At 53.1% G+C, this 15946-nt stretch overlaps 1 protein-coding gene across 6 annotated transcripts; it reads left to right on the top strand.

Moving 5' to 3' along the window:
* Positions 1-1091: 1091 nt before the first annotated feature.
* PLD2 (phospholipase D2) lies at positions 1092-13737 on the top strand. Of its 6 annotated transcripts, none has more exons than XM_046676797.1 (25): positions 1092-1207; positions 1900-2009; positions 2099-2229; positions 2333-2475; positions 2909-3014; positions 3109-3174; positions 3314-3372; positions 3508-3600; positions 3694-3846; positions 4316-4465; positions 6750-6833; positions 6972-7050; positions 8350-8460; positions 8656-8826; positions 9769-9895; positions 10084-10202; positions 10294-10407; positions 10544-10648; positions 10876-10964; positions 11072-11185; positions 11353-11402; positions 11680-11814; positions 12046-12199; positions 12577-12691; positions 12944-13737. In XM_046676797.1, the coding sequence occupies exons 2-25, from the start codon at positions 1901-1903 to the stop codon at positions 13166-13168; spliced, it is 2802 nt and encodes a 933-aa protein (XP_046532753.1). In that variant the 5' UTR covers positions 1092-1207; position 1900; the 3' UTR covers positions 13169-13737. The 6 variants fall into 6 exon arrangements, with proteins under 6 accessions (XP_046532753.1, XP_046532751.1, XP_046532754.1 ...); XM_046676795.1 differs by lacking the exon at positions 1092-1207 and adding an exon at positions 1222-1351; XM_046676794.1 differs by lacking the exon at positions 1092-1207 and adding an exon at positions 1388-1714.
* The last annotated feature ends 2209 nt before the right edge of the window (positions 13738-15946 follow it).

Raw genomic sequence — 15946 nt, forward strand, 5'->3', positions numbered from 1 at the left:
CCAAATCAAAAATTTTTGCTCTTCAAAAGGCACCATTATTTTAAAAAGACAAGCCACATTCTGGGAGAAAATATTTGCAATACATATATCTGATAAAGGATTTGTATCCAAAATATAGAAAGAACTCTTATAATTCAATAGTAAGACAGACAACATGGTTTTTAAAAAGTTAGCAAAAGACAGACACTTTACAAAAGAAGATACACAAATGGCTGATAAGCACATGAAACATGGTCAACATCAGTAATCATCAGAGAAATAGAACTGCAATGATATAATTACTATTTTACAGTTATTAGAATGACCAACATTAAAAAGATTGACTAGCAGATGTGAGCCATGTTGTGGACAAACTGGAACTACCATACATTGACTTTGGAAACGTAAAATGAAACACCATTTTGGAAAACAGTTTGGCAGTTTCTTATAAAGTTGAAATACACTTAGTACATGACCCAGCAACTCCACTCCTAGCTATTTACCCAAAAGAAATTAAAACACATATCCACACCAAGACTTATACAGGAATGTTTGCAGGAGCTTTATTCACAGTAGACAAAAACTGGAAACAATCCTAATGTCCATCCTAAGAAGAGATAAAGAAATCTGTTTTAGAAAAAAAATGAAACATTTTGTCTTTTAGAATCTGAAAATTTTCCTGTTTCCCCCTAGCCTGTAAGTTCCAGGAGAGCAGTTCCACCATCGTCTTGTGCACTATTGTACGCTCAGTGTTTGGCACGCAAGAGCGCAATAAATGGTGAATGAATGGAAGAATGCAGGCTCGCGTAATTAATGAACTTGTGGCTGCCATCCCTTGGGCCTTTCATCATTCCTTCCATCTGCAAACATCTAGGCCAGGCCCCATGTGATTCGCAGCCGGCCCGAGAAGGGGGCACCCACAGAGCCCTGCCGCTGAGGCGCGTCCCGCCAGGGGCCCAGGCAGCACCAGCGGCCGGAAAGGGCCCGGGGGCCGCTCCGGAGCGAAGGAAGGTGCGCAGCGTCGAGAGCCCACAGGGCGGCGGCCGGGCGCTCTCGGACCGACCGCGCGGGACAGACCGACAGACCGCGGACAGCGCCCAGCGGTCGCACCGAGCGGACGCGGGGCCCCGCAGCGCCAGGGCGGACCCCCAACCAAGGGCGGCGCGCAGGACGCGGGGCGTGCCGAGGGCGGCGGGGGCGGGACAGGACAGACGAGAATCCCGCGGAGGTGAGGTCGGGGGCCGTCCCGCCCCCGAGGGCAGGCCCTGAATGCCGACCCCGCCCCGGGCCGCTGGGGCGTGGGCTCCGGCTGCGGCCCCGCTCTGCTGCCTCCGCTCGCGGACCCGCGCCGGCTCCGGCTGGGGCTGCCCGGGTGAGGGTTCCGGGGAGGGGGCGCCGCGGAGGTCCTGGCCCTGGGAATCGGGCGGGGACGGGAGTGGCCCTGGACTGCGCCTCCTGACTCAGCCGCACGCTCAGATTTCGGGCTTTCCTTCCCGGGCGGGGAGCGCGTAACTTCCTCATTCCCGCCTGGACCCCTTCTCCTGGCCAGCCGGGCCCGCCTTGAGCTCCGGTGGCTACGGTCCCCTTGCGACCCCCCGGGACCCCTTCCCCTGGCTTCTGCTCTGCCTCAGTTCGGGACCATCCGGGCCTGGCTGGGTCTTCCTCGGCGCCCTAGTTAAGGGACGGGAGGCGGGGCTCAGGGATCCTGAATGAAGGATTGCGGTAGGGGATGGAGGTTAGAGGCGGGTTGGTGGGGCGTTGCAGACCGGTGGGCCGTAATGAGAGAGAGGTTGGGAGTCATCGGGGTCCAGGTGGGTGGGGAAGAGGGGGACTTGTGGGAGATGGAGAGCCGTAGGGGTGGGAGGGAGGGCAGGGTTCTGCAGGGCAGATCACCTCCCTGAGGCCGCCCCATAATCCTAGGATGATGGCGACCCCCGTGAGCCTGTTCCCCTCTGGGGACGACCTGGACTCCAGCCAGTTACAGATGGAGCCCGATGAAGTGGACACTCTGAGGGAGGGAGAGGACCCAGGTACACAGGGAGGACGGCCCTCAGGAAGAGGAGGACCAGGGGGCTGAGAACTCCTGAGGTCTACATTCTTCCACTTTCTTTCCTTCCAGCTGACCGGATGCACCCCTTTCTGGCCATCTACCACCTCCAGCCTCTGAAAACGCACCCCTTGGTGTTTGCCGCTGGGGTCCCTGTCACAGCCCGGGTGGTGGGCACTGAAAGATACACCAGTGGATCCAAGGTGGCTGGGCTGGTTCCAGGGAGGGGGGTAATGGGAGGGCTGGCCAGAGTGGGGGGGCTGTGACCCAATCAGGGGACATCTATTCAGTTCTTCACACTCCCAGGTAGGAACCTGCACTCTGTATTCTGTCCAATTGACTCATGGCGACTTTACCTGGACAACCAAGAAGAAATTCCGTCATTTCCAGGAGCTGCATCGAGACCTTCTGAGACACAAAGTCTTCATGAGTCTGCTCCCTCTGGCTCGGTGAGGGGGACCGGACTGCTTCCTGTGAAGAGCAGGTGGCTCTCACCCTGTGGCAGCATGGGCTGTCACTGCCCCAACCCCCATCACTCCTTTCTGCCTGTCTCATCCCCAGGCCACAACCTTCTCTCCCCAGGTGCCGTCCTTCCCCAGCTCTGGCCACTGGGCCCCCTGCCCTGACCCCGGTTACCAGGAAACCTTCCCTACTCAGCTCTCCTTGTTCATGGTTCTGTGCCAGTATCTCGGCTGGGCTGCATGCCCAAAATACCCTTGGCAGCCTCCCCTCTTTTCTTGTCTCCATTCTCAAGGTAGGGGGCCTTCTTTCTGCCAGCTTCTAGGCCTCCTCCCCCATCCAAGACCCCATCTCCAGTGCTTCAGGAACCCAGGCACTCGGCCCCCCAGATCTTTCTTGACCCTCACCCCATCCCTTCCACAGTTTTGCCATTGCCCATCCTCCAGCCCGAGAGGCAGCCAACAGAGAGATGCCCTCTCTCCCCCGAGCAGGTCCTGAAGGCTCTGCCAGACATGCATCCAGCAAACAGGTGCGTCTGGGACCCCAGGTCCTCTGGGAAGGCGTTTGGTGTGCAAATGGCTCTGGTCCCATCTATCTCTCCCTATCTCCCATCTCTGCTTTAGAAATACCTGGAGAATTACCTCAACTGCCTCCTGACCATGTCTTTCTACCGCAACTACCATGCCATGGTAAGGTCCAGGGTCTGGGTGCCTGTGTATTTGGAAGTGGGGCAGGATATTCAGACCCCCAAGGGGTAAAGGATCAGGGTCAGGGGCTGAGGGGCTGAGAGCCAAAGTCTCTCCTCTGAGCCTTTGTCTTGCTTTGCAGACGGAGTTCCTGGAAGTCAGTCAGCTGTCCTTTATCCCGGACCTTGGATGCAAAGGACTGTGAGTATCTGACACTCCTCCCCCAGCCGTCTGCAGACGTCTGGATCTCTCCCTGCCTAAGAATGGGGAAAGCAGTGCAGGGTGGGCTGGGGTCTGCATTCCTCATCCAGCATCTCTTCCTGATTCTCCCCACAGGGAGGGGGTGATCCGGAAGCGCTCCGGTGGCCACCGTGTTCCTGGCCTCACCTGCTGTGGCCGGGACCAAGTTTGTTACCGCTGGTCCAAGAGGTGAGACCTGGAGTACAGCAGCTGGGCAGTGGGTGGGGGTGAGGAAGGTGATCTCGAGGGCAGGGTGGAACGGATGGAGCCCTTCTGCTCCAGGTGGCTGGTGGTGAAGGACTCCTTCCTGCTGTACATGTGCCTCGAGACCGGCACCATCTCATTTGTTCAGCTCTTCGACCCTGGCTTCGAGGTGCAGGTGGGGAAAAGGAGCACAGAGGTACGGTACGGGGTCCGGATCGACACCTCCCACAGGTAAGGCCTCCCTGGTGTGGACCGCACCTAATGAGTGAAGAGCCAGCTGAGGGCCCTGAGTGGAGTTGAGTGGAAGAGACCAGGGAAGAAAGGAAGGCATTGCCACTCTCTTGAAGCCTGCCATGATTTGGAACCAGGGAACTAGTCTAGCCAGATGCTTGAGACTGCTCTTAGAGTCTGGGTTCAGAGAAAGGGGGTTGAATATAAGCTTGGAGGAGGGACTCTTGATGTAAAAGAAAAGAAACTCCATTCATTGATTCTTTCAGCAAACCTGAGTGTCTGGCACAATACTAGGTGCCTGGGACCCAACTGTGAAAATGCAGATAATATGCCCTGTCCCCATGGAGTCGTGAATTAGGGACTAAGGGAGGAAGTGGGAAAGAGGTGATAGCTAAAGTAGGGAGGTTTCTGAGCTGCGCTAGAGGAATGGAGGGGGAGGATTGTGGTCCATCTCCTTGTTCCTGTCCAGGTCCCTGATTCTCAAGTGCAGCAGCTACCGGCAGGCGCGGTGGTGGGCCCAGGAGATCACTGAGCTGGCCCAGGGCCCGGGCAGAGACTTCCTACAGCTGCACCGGCATGACAGCTATGCTCCTCCTCGGCCTGGGACTTTGGCCCGGTGGTGAGACACTGATGTCCCTTCTGAGCTTGTCTGTGGCCTTCATGACCCCCTTGGTGTTCTCTGAGTCCTTGATCCTCTTTTATGTCCTCTGACCCCTTCTGACCTCAATAACCTCCCCCTTTGACTTCTTGAATCTCCTTAACCCTCTGACCTCTTTAACTACACTGATCTCTCTGATCTTTCTAACCCTCAGACTTGGTAATCTCCTTTGACCCCTGACCTCTCTGACCTCCTGTCACATTTCGAACCCTCTTTTACCACACTGACCCTCTCTGTTCTCTGTGATCTCCTCAAATCTCTCTGATTTATCAGTTCATGCAACAAAGATTTTCTAAGCATCTACCATGTGCCAGGTCCAGTGACAGGAATAAGACACAAGCCAGTAGGTGATTCAATCATGAAACAATGGGAGCTCGCCCGAGTGGTGGTAGATACAGGGACTGAGCACAGAGGAGGGGCATCTGCCCCCGCGTGGGGATGTCAAGAATGACTCCCAGAGGCAGTAATCCTGAGGTTGCCTTAGCAAGATAAAGAATATGGAGAAGGGCAGTCAGTGCAGAGAAGTTAGAAATAGCCTGGCGTGTTTGGGAACCACAGGACCGAATGTTGTTGCCACGTGACGAGGAGCAGCCAGAGGAGTCTGGGAGTGGGCCGCCCCTGCTGAGCCCTGAGCACTGAGCTGTGGAGGTTGACCTTCATCATAGGCAGGGGGGAATCAGGGAAGGAATATTTTTCTTAGAGGTGGTGTTGGGTTATTTGTTTTTTGTTTTTTTTTGAGGAAGATTAGCCCTGAGCTAACTGCTGCCAATCCTCCTCTTTTTCTGAGGAAGACTGGCCCTGAGCTAACATCCGTGCCCATCTTCCTCTACTTTATATGTGGGACGTCTGCCACAGCATGGCCTGCCAAGCGGTGCCATGTCTGCACCCGGGATCCGAACCGGTGAACCCCGAGCTGCAGAAGCGGAATGTGCGCACTTAACCGCTGCGCCACTGGGCCGGCCCCAAGTTATTTTTTTAACATGGGAACTAATAATAGCTAATACTTACGTAGCACTTACTGTGTGCCAGGAACCGTTCTAAGTGTTTTCCGTGTGTTAACTTATTGAATCCTCACAGCAAGCTTAGGGGGCGGGTATGGCTATCTCCATTTTACAGATGAGAGAACTGATGCACTGAGAAGTTGAGTAACTTGCCCAGGGTCACACACCTTGTAAAGAGTGAAAGAATTCCCATCCAGGCAGGCTGGGTCAAGAGCTTGCTCTGAACTCTCATACTAGACTGTTAGTTATTAAAAAGACAAACAATATGGAAACAATTAAATAAAAAATTAAAGTTCCCACTCATTGCACAACCCTTTCTCCCCCAGCCCTTCTTCCCTACCCTCCCTCCCAGCAATCCCATTTCTCCTCCCAGAAGTAACCCTGGCAACAGTTTGATCTTTACCCTCCCAGACCTTTTCCTGCATATTTTCAAATGCTTCTGCGTGTATGTTGCTTTCCGATTCAACATAAATAAGATCATGCACTCTCTTCTGTGACTTATTCCTTCACTTAATAAATGTGTTAGAGATTAGGCGTTTAGATTATTTCCTATTTTTCACTCTTATCAATGATGCTGTGATGAACATAATCTTTGCCTAAGCATTTAATAGGATCTTTTCCTAGGATTAGATTTACTATGTGCATTTAATGGTATTGAGGTATATGCATTTAATATTCTGATAGATACTGCCAAATTGTCCTCTAAAAAGGCAATAATCAAGGTATATTCCTATAGTCTGTGAGAATGCTCACTTCCCTATATGCTAATATTGAATGTTACCACTGATTTTAATTTTTGCCAATCTAATGAATTAAACTGTTTCATTTTAGTATAAATTTCCTTGTTTAGTAGTGAAATTGAACATCTTTCCCTATAGTTAACTATTGATTTCCTCTGTAAACTGTCAGTTCTTAATCTGAGGCTTCAGATTCTCTGCTCATTTTTCAGTTGGCTTATATGTCTCTTTCGTATTGATTTGTTGACACTCTTTATGTATGATGTATTAATCCTCCCAATCTTTAGTCATTTTCTTTAGTTTATTGTGTCTTTTGTAATTTTTAATTTTATTTAGCTCATACTGACAAATTTATCTATCCCACTTTGATATATCTAATACCATCTGACCTCTCTGATCACTCTTGATCTGTTGTCACCTCTGACCCATGACTGTCCTCCGGTCTTCACTCTCCAGAACTTTCTGGCTTCTGACTCCCCTGACCTCCTTGGCTTGGCCTCCCCTCAGGTTTGTGAATGGGGCAGGTTACTTTGCTGCTGTGGCAGATGCCATTCTTCGAGCTCGAGAGGAGATTTTCATCACAGACTGGTGGTGAGTCGGGGAAAAGCCCAAGCAAGAAGGGGCAGGATAGGGCCTGTAGCAGATCAGCTGAGGGTCAGAGGAGGGGTGGCAGGAGAGGAGTGGCCGGTTGTCTGGAGCTTAGCCCTCACCCCCTGCCCTGAATCCCAGGTTGAGTCCTGAGATGTACCTGAAGCGTCCGGCCCATTCAGATGACTGGAGACTGGACATTATGCTCAAGAAGAAGGCGGTGAGGAGAGTGGTCAGGCTGCAGAGGAGTTGGGGTGGGGTTGTCTGTGGGTGGAGGTTGGTTGGAAGGGACTGCGGCATGGGGGAAGGTAGGGAATCTGAGGCTTCAGGGGGAGGAAGCATGCCCATCCTGGCTCAGTGTCCAGCAAGCATAACCTCTACCTCTTCCTTAAGGAGAACTGACACCTCCCTCTTCGTGCTCCTCTTCTGCCTGGTATAGACTTCTCTCCCAGCTAACTTATTATGTTAACTGGGCATGTACATGTCTATCTCTCCCACTGGACTGATAACATCAGTAGTTCCAGTACGAGGCACAGTGTCTGCCATGTTGGGAGCACCCATAGATGTTAATGGACAGGAGGATGATGGAGAGTGAGTGGGTGAGTGGATGGATAGATGATGGAAAGGGAGATGGATAGGGGCTGGCCTGGTGGTGCAGTGGTTAAGTTCACGCGTTCTGCTTCGCTGGCCCAGGGTTCGCCGGTTCGGATCCCCAGGGCACTGCTTGTCAAGCCATGCTGTGGTAGGCATCCAACATATAAAGTAGAGGACGATGGGCATGAATGTTAGCTCAGGGGTCAGTCTTCCTCAGCAAAAAGAGGAAGATTGGCAGCAGATGTTAGCTCAGGGCTAATCTTCCTCAAAAAAAAATTTTTTTTAATAAAAAAAGAATTAAAAAAAAAAAGAGGGTCGGCCCAGTGGCACAGCGGTTAGGTTCACACGTTCTGCTTCTCGGCGGCCTGGGGTTCGCCAGTTTGGATCCCAGGTGTGGACATGGCACCACTTGGCAAAGCCATGCTGTGGTAGGCATCCTACCTATAAAGTAGAGGAAGATGGACACGGATGTTAGGTCAGGGCCAGTCTTCCTCAGCAAAAAGAGGGGGATTGGCAGTAGTTAGCTCAGGGCTAATCTTCCTCAAAAAACAAAGAAAAGAAAAAAGAAAAAAAAAGAAAGGGAGATGGATGGAAGGATATGAGGTTGGAAAAGTGGGTCAATAGGAGGGTGAGTGGGTAGATGGGCGTATGATAGATGGTAGATAAGTAAATGGTTGGGAAGATGGATGGATAGATAATGATAGGTAGGTGGGTAGATGTGCGGTTGGATGAGAGGGTGAGCAGGTAGTTGACATTCAATCTAAGTTTGCTGTAAGCATCAAGGCAGGGTGTAAGTGGCAGAACATAGAGGCTCTCCAGGCAGGGTGGAGGGACATACAGGAATCCTGAGCATGGGGAAGGGTTTGGAAGGGTGGAAAGAGGCTGTTCTGGGAGAAGCATTAGGATCTGATTCCCTCACCACCAGGAGGAGGGTGTCCGTGTGTCCGTACTGCTGTTTAAGGAAGTGGAGTTGGCCTTGGGCATCAACAGTGGCTATAGCAAGAGGGTTCTGATGCTGCTGCACCCCAACGTAAAGGTGACTCTCAGGCCTCGGAGACCCCTCCCACACTCCAGCCTGCCTCCCCACACTTGCCTATTCCCTCCACCCTCTCTTTCCTTAAACAAACGTGTCATCCTGTCTCATCCTTCTATCTTCCCATTCTCCCTCCCAACACCTCCTGTCTTCACTCATCTATGCCCACCTTCACGAACTCCTCCATACCTGCTCCAGGTGATGCGCCACCCAGACCAGGTGACGCTGTGGGCCCATCATGAGAAGCTCCTGGTAGTGGACCAAGTAGTGGCCTTCTTGGGGGGGCTGGACCTTGCCTATGGCCGCTGGGATGACCTGCACTACCGACTGACTGACCTTGGGGCCTCCTCTGGATCAGCTGCCCCACAGGTAATCCCCCAAGGCCTTCCTGGTTCCCCCAAACTCAGCTAACCCAAATCTACACCTCTTCCCAGCTCCAGCCTTCCCCCTCCAGTCATTCCAAGCACTACCCACGCCAGAGTTCCTTGGCCTTTCTGGCACCTCAAGAACCCACTTTGAAGATACTATGACTCAGTCCCTTCCCCATTTCCACAACACCACCCCCCATTCTGTTACCACCCAAAGGGGGTCATCTGCCCACCTCAAGACATGTCAGCATTCCAGAGGCAAGGTGGTAGGAGAGAGAGGGTTTTATTACAGCTCGCTAACAAGGGGGAAGATGGCTGACTAATGTCAGAAGGGACCATCTTACAGAACAAAGACTACAGGCCAGTTATATAGAGGGTTGGTCTCTGGATGAGGGAGGCATCTGGTCTCTGGGGGGGCAGACATTTGGTCCAAGTTTCTGATAATCTTTTGTTTTACTGGATATGCATCAGAGACTGGAGCACTACACCCTGATCTTTCGGTTGTCATTGATGATGGCTATCAGCATAGACTCTGCCTGGGGCTCATCACATTCCTAAGGAACTCAAAAGAACAAAGTTATTTACTTATAGCGGCTGGGAGGGGCCATGGAATCTACAGAGCATGTCTATCTCCTGGAAGGTGCATATCCAGCTGGGTTAGTTAATCAAAGGTCATTCAAAGTTACAGTGTGGTTTCTTTTCTACAATATGGCTTCCCTTATGGCAACCTTGTGTTGAGCCCATATCTATTCCTCCAGGGATGTCAAATGCAGCTGAAGGGGAGGGCTGGGGAAGCAAACTCTCTCTGTTTCATTCTTACTCTGTGTCTCTCTTGTGTGTCTGTCTCACACTTTTTCAGTGTTCCTATCTTCTCTTTGGCCCTGGCTCTGTATGGCCTCCATGACCTCTCCTTGCCCCTGGCTGGGGTGTGTTCCCCCTGCAGCCTCCCACCCCGTGCTCAGACTCTTCAGACACCCCAGACCTCTCTCACAACCAACTCTTCTGGCTGGGCAAGGACTACAGCAATCTTATCACTAAGGACTGGGTGCAACTGGACCGGCCTTTTGAGGGTGAGGGTCCCCCTCCTCCAAAGACCCTGAGAGCTGGGACCAGGGGTAGAAGTTGGGGCTGGGACTGAGAATGGGATGAGCTGGGTCGGGATAATGCAGCCTTTCCTCTGGGCAGCTCCTCCTCCCCCCGTCCCAAGTGTTCCCAAGAGACCATCCCTGACCTCTCTTGACTCTCCTGGGACCCCCAGATTTCATTGACAGGGAGACCACACCCCGCATGCCATGGCGGGACGTTGGGGTGGTCATCCACGGCCCACCCGCCCGGGACCTTGCCCGACACTTCATCCAGCGCTGGAACTTCACCAAGGTGCTCACCCCCTCCTGTAGGGGCTGGAGGGTGGGAAAGAGGCAGGGGCAGCTCGCCACCTCCCACTGACTCTACCATCCCTCCACCTCAGACTACCAAGGCCAAGTACAAGACACCCATGTACCCCTACCTGCTGCCCAAGTCCACCAGCACTGCAAACCAGTTCCCCTTCATGCTCCCGGGGATGCAGTGCGCCACTGTGCAGGTGAGGCTCCCCACTTCAGCCTGCCATCTCCCCACTTCCTTCAGCCACCACCTCAGCCCACTCTCCCTGACCTGAGAGCCCCCCAGACTCCTCCTCTCCCAGGGTCTGAAACCACGTCGTATTCGCCATCCCCCAGGTCTTGCGGTCAGTGGACCGCTGGTCAGCGGGGACTTTGGAGAACTCCATCCTCAATGCCTACCTGCACACCATCAGGGAGAGCCAGCACTTCCTCTACATTGAGGTCGGCCTTGGGGTAGAGAGCGGGGAGGGCATGGAGGGATGTTGCAGGAGAGAGATGTAGGAAGTCAGTGGGATCAGTCTTGAGGGCTGGTATAGTAGGGCCTGGAGAAATGCAGAAGCCTGGGGCCAGGGCCTGGAGCCTGGGGGTAGGGACATGGCTGGGAGCCTGAGGGCAGGGGCAGGGGCCAGGGCCAGGCTGCTGATGTCTCTCTTTGGTGCCTGCCCTAGAATCAGTTCTTCATTAGCTGCTCAGATGGGCGGACGGTTCTGAACAAAGTGGGCGATGAGATTGTGGACAGAATCCTGAAGGCCCACAAGTAAGGTGGACTGGCAGGAGGTGGGGGGACTGTGGGCATGGCTTAAACCCATCTGGAGGGTGGAGCTTTGGGGACAGGTCACACCTCTGACTCTGCCCCCTCCTCAGACAGGGGCAGTGCTTCCGGGTCTACGTGCTTTTGCCCCTGCTCCCCGGGTTTGAGGGTGACATCTCCACAGGTGGTGGTAACTCCATCCAGGCCATTCTGCACTTCACTTACAGGTGACCCCCTCAGCCAGACTCTGCCTCTCTGTGGCCTCATCCCACTCGTGTCCCCATCCTGACTCTGTCCTGATCCCTTCCTGCTGGACTTGTGAGATCTATCTCTCTCCTGACATCCCCATTCCCTCCTCCAGCCTCCACCTCCCTCACTGGTTCTTTTCCCTCAGGACTCTGTGTCGTGGGGAATATTCAATCCTACATCGCCTCAAAGCAGCCAGTGAGTGCTGGGGGCTGGGGGATGAGCTCTGGAACCCTGCAGAGGGGGAGACTGGGGAGCTGGAGGCCACAGGGGTGGAGAGAAGGAGGCTGTCATTCTTGCATGCCTCTGGGACTATTGCCCTGAGACCATTAGTGGGCTTTCACCACAGGGAAAATTATATAGACTAGGCTCTACAGGGCTTCTGAACTGAGGAGATAGGTGGGACAGGGCTCCATCTGCACACGGAGGGCACCTCTCACCTCACTCCCCTCACCCCCATCTCTCTTACTCACAGTGGGGACAGCATGGCGGGACTATATATCCATCTGTGGGCTTCGTACACACGGAGAGCTGTGCGGGCACCCAGTCTCAGAGCTCATCTATATCCACAGCAAGATGCTCATTGCGGATGACCGGACAGTCATCATTGGTCAGTGCTGGATCTGGGCCCCTGGCAGCAAGAGGAGGGTGGGGAGGGGTGAGGCAGAGGTAGCCTGGGGCAATGGGATGAAAGGGGATGACCAGACTGCAGCTGAGGCCCAGTTGGGAATGGAGACCAAAGAAGGTGTGTTGCCCACAGGCCGGTGCTCTGGTAGAGGTGATGGGGGTGAGGGGTCCCCCTGGATCCAGACAGACACAGTGTGTCCCACACCCACCCCAGGTTCCGCAAACATCAATGACCGGAGCTTGCTAGGGAAGCGGGACAGTGAGCTGGCCGTGCTGATCGAGGACACAGAGATGGAGCCATCCCTCATGGACGGCGTGGAGTATCAGGCGGGCAGGTTTGCCCTGAGTTTGCGGAAGCATTGCTTCAGGTAGAGCCAGGGTGGGGTGCTATAAGGTGGGGAGAGGAAGTCGGGGGTGGGGGAGTCCTGCCTTTTGAGCAGGTATGAGGACTGCTTAGATTTCCCAGTAGGAAGACTAACCCAGTTTAGGGTACCAGCAAAGTAGGGATACCAAAAAATGAGAAACAAGCATTTTAAAGATAATTTAGTATATATATATTTTTTAAAGCATCAAAGTAGTTGCCAAAGTTGAGACAAATTAAAGCTCTGTTGGACTCTTTTGGCTTACTTTACTGTTTCACATTGTATCTATTTTGAATGGCCTGGGTAGGCACAACACAACTTTTCTGCATTGGAGTTCTCTAAGGATCTTAATCTAGCCCCGCTGGGACTCCTTTCTCCTGTAGTGTGATTCTTGGGGCAGCTGCCCGGCCAGACCTGGATCTCCGAGACCCTATCTGTGATGTCTTCTTCCAGTTGTGGCAAGACACAGCGGAGAGCAATGCCAATATCTATGAGCAGGTGGGCACTGAGGGGGGCTGCCTATGAGAAATTCTTGGCTTATCTTGTTCCGGCTGGGATGGAGAAAAGCCCCACCACACAGCCCTTCTTAGAAGGGGGATGAGGGTCTGGGGGGCATATTAAGGGATTCAGCGGCTCAAGGTCAGTGTCACGGGAATTGATATGGGGAGTGAGGGCATCCAGCCCAGTTGGGCTTGGACTCTTGGCAGAGTCTCCCTAAGCCCTATTGGCTTCCATGTCTGCCATCCACAGATCTTCCGCTGCCTGCCGTCCAACGCCACACGTTCCCTGCGGGCACTCCGGGAGTATGTGGCCGTGGAGCCTCTAGCCACAGTCTGCCCTCCTTTGGCCCTGTCTGAGCTCACCCAGGTCCAGGGACACCTGGTCCACTTCCCTCTCAAGTTCCTGGAGGATGAGTCTTTGCTGCCCCCTCTGGGTAGCAAGGAGGGTGTGATGCCCCTAGAAGTGTGGACGTAGCTGTGGCTCCACCCAGGAGAGATCACCAGACACTGGGCTCCACTGGATTTGGCTCCCTGCCTCCTAACTCTGAGGACTGAGGGCAGTGCCCTTTGAGACCTGTGGGAGCAAGCATCCCTGGAGGGGATGAGAGAAGTCACAGAGGATCCTGTCTTGAGAAGCAGCCAGAGAAGACACTCCCAACCCTGGGCCGGGGAGGCGGGAGAGGGCCTCAGAGAAGTTCATCCTCCCCGCCGCCCAGTTCAAACCACTGCCTCCGGGGAGAAGCGTAACTCCTGCCAGGACGCCTGGGACAAGCCTCTTACTCCAGGAGGAGCAGGCTCTGCCCTGGGTCTTTCCATCTCTCCCTTCTTCCTGCTGCCCTGGAACCCCCTCCCTGCCCCAGGGTCTCTCCCAGCCCATTGCTGCCAAGGTGGAGGGAAGGATGAAGCCACTCCTGGCTTCAGCCCCCACCGTGGGGAGGGGTTGTTGTGGGGGGTACACACTAACTCCCTCCACCAGCCTGCTGACAGACACTAACTTTGTATCAGTTCAATAAGCATTTCGTAAATAAAAGCATAGAAAAGGTCCCTGTGCCTCTCCCTCACCAAACTGAATGCTTGTCTCAGCCTCTCCCCCCCCCCCCCCCCCACACACACATAGTGCCAGATGCCTTCACCTTCTCTCCACCCGACTCCTGTCCTCTTTCTGCTGCTTCATCTCTGCTCTACTTGTCTGTGGCTTCAGGAGCTCGATCACCTAGCTGCTGGGAGGAGAAGGTGTTCACACAGGGCTGCCTGGGGAGAAGGAAAGGCAGGGTCAAATCCCGACACCTGGAGACCCAGGAGGGAGGTCCACGGAGAAGGGCCTGGAGGGGCTGCTTCTTGTTCCTCAAGTGACAGTGCAGGAGAGGCTTAGGGAAGCCCCTTTGGGAGTGGTTAAGGGTACAGGCTTGAGGGCAGGAAGAACTGGGCCCAAATCCTGGACTTGTCACTTATTACCTAGGTGACATTGTCAAGTCACATCACTTCTCTGGGCCTCGGTGGTCCCAACTGGGAAATGGGAATAATACTTGCATAACTGGCTTGTGCAAAGATTCAGTCGCGGGCTTAAACATTTATTGAGCACCTGCTATTTGCCAGACACTGTTCTAGACTCACAGAAGTGAGTACAACAGAGCCTCCCCCCGCCTCATGGGGCGCTTTCGCACTTCGGCACGTATATGGTGGAGCTTCACTCTCCAGGACAGTAGCTGCTAGCCACGTTTGGCTATTTACATTTAAATTAATTGAAATTAGAAATAATTAAAAATGTAGTTCCTCACTTGCACTAGCCACATTTCAAGAGCTCGGTAGCCACTTGTTGCTAGTGGCTAGCATACTGGACAGTGTAGGTATAGACCATTTCCATCATTCCACAAAATTCGATTGCTTGGTGCTGCTCCAGAGGGAGAGAGAAAATAAATGGTATTATCTACGAGAGTGTACAGCACACACTGGATTGAAGAGGGTTACCTCCCAGTGTGGGTGGAGAGAAGGGGATAACAGAGGGGAAGGCAGAGCTCTTCAGGTGAATTGGTGGCTTTTATTTCTTAAGCTGAGTGGTGGGTACAGGAACATATATATATTCATATCTTTTTGCAATTAGAACAAAGTTTAGCACAGGTCCTGGCTCTTGCCCTTCATTCTCCTAACCTCACTCTCAGTCTCAGAATTGATGACAGGAGCAGGAAGAAACAGGGGAGTAGAGCGAGGAGTACCGGAAGCCTTCCTGGAAGAGGGGTGTGCAGTGGATGATGACGAGGGAAGAGGGGAGGCTGGTGTCTTGCCCCCATCCTCTCTTTTGAGTCCAGCCCTCCACTCCTCTGAAGAAGACACTTCCACACAAGAAATCCCCCCTCCTGCATATAGCAGTCCCCTGGCACTAATTGGCATTCTGCTAATGAGCCTCCTTGTCAGCACTAAGTGCCTCTTTCCCTAGGGGACTGTCACCTCATTAAGCGAGGAGTGGGGCAGAGGCAGCAGCTGCCCCAGGCTGGGCCCAAGGCTGAGTTGGCTTCTGCTTCACACTGTCGGTTGGTCTGTCTGCCCCCACCCTGCCTCCTTATTCCCGAAGTTTCTTGAATGGAGGCCACCACAGTGCTGGGGGAAAAGCTGTAGGTTTGGAATCAGAAGAGTTAGCTCGAGACCCAGGAGGAAGAAAAGGAATCCAGCCTCCCAAGGAGGATGGACGATCCTGAGGGTGACTGGGCCTGTGCAAAATGTTCATTCATCCCCCAGGGGTCCTAAAATTTGACTTACTTTTAATATTTTAAATTTTCTTGATGGCTGATCCAGGGCTTCCTCCACCACATTGTCTCTCTTTAAGTTTTGTTTTGATTTGTTTTTTTGAGGAAGGTTAGCCCTGAGTTAACTGCTGCCAATCCTCCTCTTTTTGCTGAGGAACACTGGCCCTGAGCTAACATCCATGCCCATCTTCCTCTACTTTATATGTGGGACACCTACCACAGCATGGCATGCCAAGCGGTGCCATGTCCACACCCGGGATCCGAAACAGCGAACCCCGGGCCACTGAGAAGCGGAACGTGCGCACTTAACCTTATTACAAACAATTACGCATATACAGTAGTCTCCCTTTATCTGTGGTTTCACTTTCTGTGGTTTCAGTTAACCACGGTCAACCACGGTCCAAAAATATTAAATGGAATATTCCAGAAATAAACAAGTCATAAGTTTTAAATTGTACACCATTCTGAGTAGCATGATGAAATCTTGCACCATCCCACTCTGTCCAGCCCTG

This window comes from Equus quagga, chromosome 11 (genome assembly GCF_021613505.1).
Source record: "Equus quagga isolate Etosha38 chromosome 11, UCLA_HA_Equagga_1.0, whole genome shotgun sequence".
Classification (NCBI taxonomy): Eukaryota; Metazoa; Chordata; class Mammalia; order Perissodactyla; family Equidae; genus Equus; species Equus quagga.

What these genes read in the sequence shown, in the direction of transcription:
- PLD2 (XM_046676794.1), top strand. Translation starts at nt 1,689, where the DNA reads ATGAAGGATTGCGGTAGGGGATGGAG. An exon ending in ACCGCAACTACCATGCCATG is followed by an intron (nt 3,175 to 3,313) that starts GTAAGGTCCAGG and finishes CTTGCTTTGCAG; the next exon opens with ACGGAGTTCCTGGAAGTCAG. An exon ending in CTGGATCAGCTGCCCCACAG is followed by an intron (nt 8,827 to 9,768) that starts GTAATCCCCCAA and finishes TTCCCCCTGCAG; the next exon opens with CCTCCCACCCCGTGCTCAGA.